This window comes from Orycteropus afer, unplaced genomic scaffold, assembly GCF_000298275.1.
Source record: "Orycteropus afer afer isolate SDZICR_OR568_19922 unplaced genomic scaffold, OryAfe1.0 scaffold00198, whole genome shotgun sequence".
NCBI lineage: Eukaryota > Metazoa > Chordata > Mammalia > Tubulidentata > Orycteropodidae > Orycteropus > Orycteropus afer.
The window spans coordinates 6,335,866-6,346,577 of NW_006921785.1; the positions used below are offsets into that span (position 1 = coordinate 6,335,866).

Genomic DNA, 10,712 nt, shown 5'->3' on the forward strand with positions numbered 1-10,712 from the left:
TTCACGCAAATTCTTCTGCTAGTTGGGGTTTAGTCCAAATCTGCATCCTTTCCTTCAAGGCTCAGGGGTCCAAGATTATCTTCTGTGTCTGTATTAATTGGTTTCCCTTTTCTTTGTTGAAGAGGGTCTGTGCAATCCTTCTGCCTAGTCCGCCATCTTGCCCCACCTCCACCCTTCCATTTCCTTTTGAAAGCTTCCTGCATCATTCAATATTTTGCCCATAAAATCTTTCAATATTACAATTCAAGGCTTGAATTTTTCCTTCAGTTCTGTCAGCTTGAGAAATGCTGAGCATGTTCTTCTCTTTTGGTTTTCTAACTCCAGATCTTTGCACATTTCATTATAATACTTTACTTTTTCTTCTCAAACTGCCCTTTGAAATCTTCTGTTCAGCTCTTTTATTTTGTTATTTCTTCCACTTGCTTTTACGTGCTCTCCACTCAAGAGCAAGGCTCAGAGTCTCTTCTGACATCCAATTCAGAGTCTCTTCTGACAACTATAGGCATAGAAGTTAGGATTTACAACACATATTTTTGGGGGATACAATTCTATCATAACAGAGACCCAGGACATTCTCCACCCCCAGCGCTAATGAGGCCACATCCCTCCCCATATGAGGAACAGTAATGAGGCACTCTGACCACTCTCAGACCAACCAAGAGGTAATGGAGGCTACTGGGAAGCCAGAACTCCACCCCACCCAATAGTAACACTTCCCAGTTCATTTTATGATTCTAATATTACCTCAATATCAAAGCCAGACAAAGGTAGTACAACTGCAGACCAATATCCCTCATAAATATTGATGAAAAATAGAAAAATATTAACAAATACGATTTAGCAAGATATTAAAGGAATAATACACCTTGACCAAATGGAGTTTTTCAAGGGATGCAAGGATGGCTTAATATTTGAAAATCAATCAATAATCATAATATTAATAGGCCAAAGAAGAAAAATCACATGACCATATCTATGAATGCAGAAAAAGCATTAGGCAAAATTCAATACCCATCTGTGATCAAAACTCTCAGAAAAATAGGCATTGAGAGAAACTTGTTCAGCTTTATAAAGAGCATCTACAAAAACCTACAGCTACCATGATACTTAATGGTGAAGGAATGAACATGCTTTCCATTAAGACTGGGAATAAGGCAAGGATATTTACTCTCACCACTTGTATTTAACATTGTGCTAGAAGTGCTAGCTGGTACAATAAGGTAAAAAAAGGAAGTAAAAAGCATGTGAATTGGAAAGGAAGAAACAAAACTTCTCTATTTGCAGATGATATGATTGTCTACATAGAAAATCCTAAAGAATCTACAAAAAAAAAAACTCCTAGAACTAATAAGTGAGTTCAAGGTATGCAAGATAAACATAAAAAATCAACAAGAACATGTGGGCATCACAATTAAATGTATAATATCATGTACAATTAATAGAAAGAAAGAAAGACTTAGGTGTATTTAGATGTAGTCTGACAAAACATATACACAATTTGTAGGCTGGAAACTAAAAAAAAAAACTCACTGGTGTCAAGTCGTTTCAGACTCATAGCAACCGCTACTTGGGTTTCTGAGGTGGTATCTCTATGGAAATAGATTGCCCAATCTTCCTTCCAAGGAGTGGCTGGTGGGTTTTAACTGTCAGCCTTCTGGTTAGCAGTCAAATGCCTTAGGTATTACGCCACCAGAGCACCCAGAAACTATACAGTGCTGATAAAAGAAATCAAAGATCATACTAAGTCCATACCATGTTCATGGATTAGAAGACTCACACAATAGATGTCAATTCTCCCCAAGTTGTTACACAGTTTTAGTAAATCCCCGGCATATATATTTTTTTATGTAGATATCACTCACTCACTCAACTGCTGTCAAGTTGGATCTGACTCATAACTACCCCTCCTTGAGTTTCCTAGGTGGTATCACTATGGAAATAGATTGTCCAGTCTTCCTTCTGAGGAGTTTGAACCTCCAGCCTTCTGGTTAGCAGTCAAAAGCTTTAGGCACTACACCACCAGAGCTCCCTTATATAGATATAGATAAAATTATTCTAAAATTTGTTTGGAGTGGCAAAAGAAATAGAATAGTAAAACAACTTTGAAAAATAACAAAGTGAGATGAATCAGTCTCCTCAAATTCAGACTTATTTTATATCTACACAGGAGTGTGGTATTTTCAGAGAGACAGACACACAGATCAATGGAACAGAATAGAAAACCCAGAGAAATGCACAACTGATATTTGACAAAAGTGCAAAAGCAATTCAATGAAGGAAAGATAATATTTTCAAAAAATGGTCCTGGAACAATTGAACATCTTCAGCCAAAAAAAAAAAAAAGAAAAGAACTTTGAGCTGTCTCACAGGTTGTACAACTTTAGAGCAAAACATAGGAGGAAATCTTTGGATCTGGAGCTAAATAAAAGAGTTCTTAGATGATGCCAAAACCATGATCCATAAAAGGAAAAGTTGATAAATCAAACTCTATCAAAATTAGAAATCTGTTCTCTGTGAAAGACCCTGTTAGAGGATGAAGACAAGCTACAGATTGAGAGAAAATATGTGAAAATCACATATATGACAAAGGAGTAGCATCTAGAATATATATATTAAAAAACCCCTCAATACTCAACAATAAAAGGACAGTCTCCAAATAGAAAATAGGCAAAAGACATAAAGAGACATTTTGCCAAAAAGAATATGTTGTTGTTGTTGCTATGTGCCATTGAGTCAGACCCGACTCATAGCGACCCCTCTTTGGGTTTCTGAGGCAGTATCACTACAGAAGTAGATTGCCCAACCTTCCTTCCGAGGAGTGGCTGGTGGGTTTGAACCACCAGCCTTCTGGTTAGCAGTCAAGTGCCTTAGCCACTACACTACCAGAGCTCCCCCAAAAAAAGAATATACAGATGGCAAAAAAGAATGTGAAAAGATGATCAGTGTTATTAGCCATTTGGGAAGTGCAAATTAAAACCACAATGAAATATCACTACACACTTTTCAGAATGGCTAAATTAAAAAATAGTGACAATACTAAATGCTGGTGAGTGTGCAGAGAAACTGGGTGATACATTGCTGGTGGGAATATAAAATTGTTATAGCCACTCTGGAAAACAGGCAGTTTCTTAAAAAGCTAAATATTGTAACCATCATATAATCCTGCATTTATACTTCTGTGCATTTATTTCAGAGATACAAAAATTTATGTTCAAAAACCTGTACATGAATGCCCATAGTACCTTTATTCATAATAGCCCCAAACTGTAAACATCCGAAATGTCCTTCAGCAAGTGAATGGGGCTAAACTCTGGTGCATCTGTACCATGGAGTGCTATTCAGCTATAGAAAGGAACTATTGATACATACAACAACCTGGATGGATCTCCAAAGAATTGTGCTGAGTGAAAAAAGCCAATCCCATATATACTGGATGATTCCATTTATATAACATTCTCAAAATGACAGAATTATAGAAATGGAGAACAGATTAGGGGTTACCACAAGTGGGGTGGAATGGAGGGAAGTGGGTGTGGCTATAAAAGGACACATGGGGGACCCTTGTGAAGATGGCAGTATTCTGTATCTTGACTGTCTCAATGTCAATATCCTGGTAGTATATTACAGTTTTACAAGATGTTACTGTTGGGGGAAATTGGGTAAAATATAACAGGGCATTTCTCTGTATTATTTCTTAAAACTGCATGTAAATCTACAATATGTCAAAATAAAAGTTTAATTAAAAAAAAAACCTATCAGGAAATAGCGTTAAACTTGTTAATTGCCATTCCAATTCATGGAGACCCCGTGAATTTGCAGAGGTTTTTTTAATAAAGCTGTATACTTGGAAGGGTAGTCCACATTTGAATTAATCTGAAATATTTCCCCTCTTTACTTGGAAGACAGAAGATGGAACTTTCTTGGGGTGGGGCAAGTATAGTCAAGTTCTGACAAGGCCTCCCAACAAAAGTAGCTTTTGGCTGGGCTTTGTTCTCAGAAAGCCTCCTCCTACACAGTGGCAAAGATGGCTGCTGCAACTGCAGCTTATCTATATCTATATAGGGGAACTCTGGTGGCATAGTGCCTAAGGGATTTGTTTGCTAACCATAAGTGGTTCAAACCCACCAGCCACTCCTTGCAAGGAAGATTGGGTAATCTACTTCCATAGTGATACCGCCTCGGAAACCCAAGGAGTGGTCGTTAATAAGTTGGATCCAACTTGATGGCAGTTGAGTGGTGAGTGATATCTACATAAAAAAATACATATGCTGGGGATTTTCATAGGAATTGTACCAAAACCTTTCTATCAGCCTAGTAACCCTGGTGAGGAGAGGACCACTTTAACAGCAGTACCATCAAGGTGGTAGGTAGACATTCAGTGCTGCTTTTGGCTGGGTGGCATCTGAGGGTCCTCTGAGTTGCATTGCCCCAGGAATAAAGTCTAGGTGGTGACCATAGCCTGTGCTCATGGCTGCATTTTCTTTTGCAGCCATACACTGCTGTTTTCCTCCAACTCGTTTGCTCCCATCAGCCATCGTACTTATGCTGGTCAGGTGAACCCGGTGAGTAGCAGCCCAGTTCCCTGGAAACCAGTTGAGTGGTCTGAGCCCTTCCCAGGGGCCTCAGGTTCTAAGCCACCCTCAGAGCATGGCTTATACTTTTCAGGACCGTTGGAGTCATTTTCTCATTTAACACTCAGTATTATGGAGGGTTAAGACACTGAATCTGCAGAAGGTTTCTTAGTGAAGTTAGAGGTTAAGAGTTGGGAATCTAGAGTCTCTCAGTCTAGATTTCAATTCCATTTCTATTGCTAACTACATTGGGGATTAAAAAAAAAAAAAAAAAAAAAAAAAACTATGTTTCCTCACCTGTAACAGTATTAGTTATGGGGTAATTGTGAGGATTAAATAAGAATAACATATGAATAGGACGTTGCAATGGTAGATACTCAATAAATGTTAGCTTTGATGATGATGGTGGTGGTGGTGTTGGTAACAGTTATTGTAAACGAGGAGACGAAGATCCAGAAAGGGGAAATAACTTCCCCGAACAACACTGTTAGTTGGTGGCAGTCTGAGTCAGAATGTGGTCTCCTGATTCTGAGTCCGTTTTTTCCCTGGTGCACCATGGTGCTTCTCCAGACAGCAAGAGCTGAGCAGGAAGGGCCAGGCCATTCAGGAAGCATCAGTTGTTACTGCCCAGAGGGTGGGGAGGCCAGAACACTGTGGCTTCAGGACCCTGGGTTGCTAATGTGGAGTCTGGCCTTTTGAAACAGGTCGGCAGCAAGGCTGTCCTGATCACAGGCTGTGACTCTGGATTTGGGTTCTCCTTGGCCAATCACCTGCATTCACAAGGCTTCCTGGTGTTTGCTGGCTGCTTACTGAAGGTAAGAGATGGGTCAGTGCCTTTATTGTTGTCCTTACGTGCAGTCACTGGTTTACAATTTAATTGCTTTCCTGTCTATACTTTTTCCATGGACTTGAGTCTCACTTGTTCTTCCTAGCCACTCATTCATTCATTTATTCACAGACCAAATACTAATGCTGTGCTAGGTGCTAAGGAAGAATCAGGTCAGATCCGTGCCCCTAAGGAGCTCACTGTCCTGTGGTGAGGAGACAGCTGTGCACAGACATAGCTGGAAGAATGAGAGTAAAGAGGGCTCTCAGGAATGTTCAGTGAGAGGGTAGAGAAGGAGAGAATTGATTCTGGCATCATAGAAGAGGTGACATTTGTTCTGGGCCATGAATGAATAATGTTGTGATAGGTGGAGATTGAGAGGAAAAGACCTTTCTGAAGGAAAGCCTGAGGAAAGGCTTGGAAACATGAGGCTCTTTATGGGTACATCATGTGAGTTTAGGGTTCCTAAAGGGAAGCATGGGAGCTCTGGTAGTAGTGCCTAAGGCACTTGACTGCTAACCAGAAGGCTGGTGGTTCAAATCCACCAGCCACTCCTCGGAAGGAAGGTTGGGCAATCTACTTCCATAGTAATATTGCCTCAGAAACCCGAGGAGGGGTCGCTATGAGTCGGGTCTGACTTGACGGCACATAACAACAACAACAACAAAGGGAAGCATTGGGACATGTGTTGCAAAAGTAATTATCAGAAGTTTTTCTCAATTTAGAGAGTTACACAGCAATCACCACAAACCGCTGTTAGAACATACACTTCATTCCAGAAAGTTCCCTCATCACCATTTGCAGTTAATTCCACACCTACCTCTAGTCTAAATAACCACTGATTTCTGTCTCATTAGATTTGTTTTTTCTGAACCTTTCATATAAATGGAATCATATAATGTGGAATCTTTTGTACCAGTTGTCTTTCACATAGCATAATATTTTTGAGATTCATCCACATTGTTGCATGCTGATTTTAGGAGCTCTGGTGGCGTAGTTCTAAGGCATTTGACTGCTAACCAGAAGGCTGGCAGTTCAAACCCACCAGCCACTCCTTGGAAGGAAGATTGGGCAATCTACTTACATAGTGATACTGCCTTGGAAACCCAAGGAGGGGTCGCTGTGAGTCAGATCCGACTTGATGGCAGTGGATAGTATTCTATTATTTGGATGTACCACATTTTAAAAGTCTATTCACTAGTTGATGGATATTTGCATCGTTCCTAGGTTTTCATTATTATAAATCATGCTGCAATGAACATTTGCATTCATGTCTCTGTGTAGACATATATTTTCACCTCGTTTCTTTTAATGGATCTGGGTATGAAATGTGCCTATTGCTCATGGGGCATTATTACTTCTAGGCCTCTCATTGGACAGAGCTAGAAGATGTATATATAACCACACACACATATGCACATATTATAGCTATATCTTTATACAGTAAAACCTGCAAAAGCTGGAACCTGTGTGAGGCAGAAACCTGTCAGAGAAGAAAAACTCAAATATTTTCCACTAAAACTATCAATAGAAAAGCAGTAAGACTATACCCTGTCAAGGGCAGAAAACTTGTGAGACCAGGAAAATCAAGGCAGTAAGTTCCAGCTCTCATAGGTTTCACTGTATCTATTGCCTGTATACATTTCCTAAAATTGTATCGTGTGTGTATGTACAGGTCCCTGGATGGTGCACGTGGTTTGTGACTGGGGGTTCAAACCCGCCCAAGTGGTGCTGTAGAAGAAAGCCTGATGAGCTGCTTCCACAAAAATTAAAGAAAACCTACGGAGCAGTTACTGTGCTATTAACAGAGGGGGTCAGTCTGAGTTGGAATCTAGATGACAACAGGGTTTTTGTTTGGTTTGATTTTTGGTGTGTATACGCACATCACACACACACATATGCTATTTATAAATCTGAGTTTATACTGACCTCCGATTCCAATGCAAAACAACAGCCTTCTTCCTTGCTTCCCTCATACCATATTTGTTTCTTTCATCTGCTGTGAGAACCCTGATTCCCAACTTTGTTGTTGTTAGGTGCTGTTGAGTCAGTTCCGACTCATAATGACCCGTGTAACAGAGTGGAACTGTCCCTGAGGGTTTTCTTTACAGGAACAGATCGCCAGGTCTTTCTCCTGGGGAGCCACTAGGTGGATTCAAACCACCAACCTTTCAGTTGGCAGCTGAGCTTAACTATTGTGCCACCAGGACTCCCAAATACATTTATTGATTTGGTTAGTTCTGTTGTTGTTGTTGTTATGTGCCGTCGAGTCTGACCCGACTCATAGCGACCCCTCTTTGGGTTTCCGAGGCAGTATCACTATGGAAGTAGATTGCCCCATCTTCCTTCCGAGGAGTGGCTGGTGGATTTGAACCACCAGCCTTCTGGTTAGCAGTCAAGTGCCTTAGCCACTATGCTACAAGAGCTCCCTTGGTTAGTTCTACAATACACAAAAATAATTTCCAAATTGCTACATTCACACCAATACAAACAGCAAGACTACTAAAAAGATGTCTTGCTTCCTGTCCCTTGAGAAGCTGATGCCAAAATTGGATTAGATGGTCAAGAGACTGATTAAGGAAACACTGTAATGGATAAAGGGGGAAGGAACAGGAAAAACCTTTAGATTACAATGCAGGTCAGTGAAAAGAAATTGGAAAGGAAGGAGGATTAGGTAGCCTGAGCTGTAGTGTAGTTCTGAGACACTTGGCTAGAGGATGGGGAGTCCCCCTAAAAAGGCTACTTGTTAGAGGACACCTGTGTGGGCAGGAATGGCCCCATGTTACTGCCCTGCTTAGCCATTATCTGAGAGCAGCCCAGGGTGGACCCAATATGTGTCACCTGGAGGCAGTAAAAAATACTGCAGCTAGCAGCTGGTTCTCATGTCGGAGCAGTGCACCTAGAATAAGCAAATACGTGGCCACCATGGCAGAGCTTAAGGTTTCTCTGGCTATTGATTGAAGGTGTTACTTGGATTAGTTTTTTTTTTTTTTTTCCTCTCCTTTTTTACCATTGTTTATTTGAAATATAGTTTGATTCAGTTATTTGTTTGCATTTTATTCACTCTCCCTACCCATTCCTATTAATTTCATTTAGTTTTTGGATATGTAAAACATTAATTTAGAACATAAACAAGGTTCTAAAGTCAAAACTGAGGTGCTCTGGTAGCACAGTAGTTAAGGTACTGGGCTGTTAACCAAAAGGTCAGCAATTTGAAACCACCAGACCTCCACAGGAGAAAGAATGAGGCCATTGCTTCCATAAACATTTACAGCCTTGGAAACCCTGTGGGGGTTACTGTGAGTTGGAATCAACTCAGTGGCAGTGGATAAAGTCAAAACTAAAGGTGCCCTGGTGGCATAATGGTTAAAGTGAGTGAGAAATTTTTGTTTATTTTGAAGGCAGAAGGAACCCAGGGAAGGAAATTTTTGTATTAGGCTTAATATCTTTGTAAAAATGAAACCTGTTCAAAGTAAAAATTTCAATAATATAAGTAAGTACAAGAGAGCTCTGGTAGCATAGTGGCTAAGGCACTTGACTGCTAACCAGAAGGCTGGCGGTTCAAACCCACTAGCCACTCCTCGGAAGGAAGATGGGGCAATCTACTTCTGTAGTGATACTGCCTTGGAAACCCAAGGAGGGGTCTCTATGAGTCGGGTCTGACTCGACAGCACATAACAACAACAACAACAACAAGTAAGTACAAATAAATTAATTTGCATTGACATGCTCTGGACATCTTTCCAAGTCAGAGAAGAGTTTGTTTGTCCTTTTAATTACAAACTTCTTTTGAATCACAAAAGTAATGCATTCTCCATAGAAGCTATACAGAAGGCCAATAAGCACATGAAAAGATGCTCAGCATCATCAGTCATTGTTTTTAGATGCCATCGAGTCAGTTCCAACTCAGCAACCCGTGCACAACAGAAAAAACACTGCCCAGTCCTATGCCATCCTCACAAGCATTGCTGTTTCAGCCCATTTTTGCAGCCACTGTGTCACTCTATTTCATTGAGGGTCTTCCTCTTTTTCATGGACTATTTACTTTACCAAGCACGATGATCTTCTCCAGGGACTGGATGAAGTCTCACTATCCTTACGTCTAAGGAGCATTCTGGCTATACTTCTTCCAAGACTGATTTGTTTGTTCTTCTGGCAGTCCATGGTATATTCACTATTCTTCACACCATAATTCAGAGGCCCAAGAGATAGCACCAGGAGCCTGAAGCCCCCCTGGGGAGAGGACAGGGCTTGGGAGGTTGAGCCTAAAGCAGTGGAGTCTGTACCAGTGTCTATTTCCTCTGAGAGCACATGAAAGAAACTGGGGAGAAATTTTGAAGACGGCCAGGCATGGTTGGAACTGGGTTTGCTGCAAAATGTAGACCCAACTCAGCAGGTCTTGGCAGGAAATGTAAAGCCACAAAAAAACATTCTGTGCCTTTAAAGTCCCTTGTCCATATGGTCAGCACATGTGCCATTGTGCTAGTTGTGCCATCTCTCAGCTGGGGGCCACGCCCTGCCTCCAGAGTTCAGGGCAGAGGCTGCTTGGTGCTGTAGAGAGCCTTAGAGAGGGAGTCAAGGTCTTGGGTTCTAGTTCCAGATTGGCCTCCAACTCTGGGATTGGGCAAACACCTCTCCTCCTGAGCCTCGGTTTCCTGTTACTTATAATAGGAGAGTTGGGCTAGGTGGTCTTAGGTCTGTCCACCCCTACAGCAGTGATTCTATGATTCAGTGACTCATATTTTGAAGAAAATACCAGACAAGATCACTGCCACGTTATGTCTACTGGAGTGTCATGGTCTGCCTTATCTGGGCAAAAGCTAGAGGGGTCAGAAGCCATCAGGGGTTTGTCCACTTCCACCAGGTATCAATTTAGAGAGTGGTCAGAGTTACCAGAGACTGTGGATAAAGGACCACGGGAATTGAAAGGGAGGATTAGTCTTCTAGCCTAGATCTGAGATGTTAAGCTACATAATGGATTCTATCTATATGTCTGCACCCAAATACTCTGCCTGCTCTTACGTATGGTCAACCCTTCCTCTTGTGCTTTTGATCTCACTGCCTCTGGCCAAGTCATGGACTCAGCTCCAGTCTTCACCTTCTTACATCATTAACTCTTCACTCTTTACTGATCATTTTGGTGCATACACACACATACAGCACTACATCCTTCTTGCACTATTGCCCATTTCTCAGCTCCCCTTTATAGAAAATTACCCCTAAAAGGCTCGGAAGGAAGGTTGGGCAATCCTACTTCCGTAGTGATACTGCCTTGGAAACCCAAGGAGGGGTCGCTATGAGTCGGGTTTGACTCG

General features: G+C 41.3%; 1 protein-coding gene across 1 annotated transcript in view; it reads left to right on the forward strand.

Annotated features, from left to right (window-relative positions):
• BDH1 (3-hydroxybutyrate dehydrogenase 1) overlaps positions 1-10,712 on the forward strand; it is a 53,839-nt gene that overhangs the window by 23,626 nt on the left and 19,501 nt on the right. The window contains exons 2-3 of the mRNA XM_007948017.1: positions 4,490-4,562; positions 5,276-5,386. Coding sequence (XP_007946208.1) covers positions 4,490-4,562; positions 5,276-5,386 — 184 coding nt within the window. The remainder of the gene's footprint in view (positions 1-4,489; positions 4,563-5,275; positions 5,387-10,712) is intronic.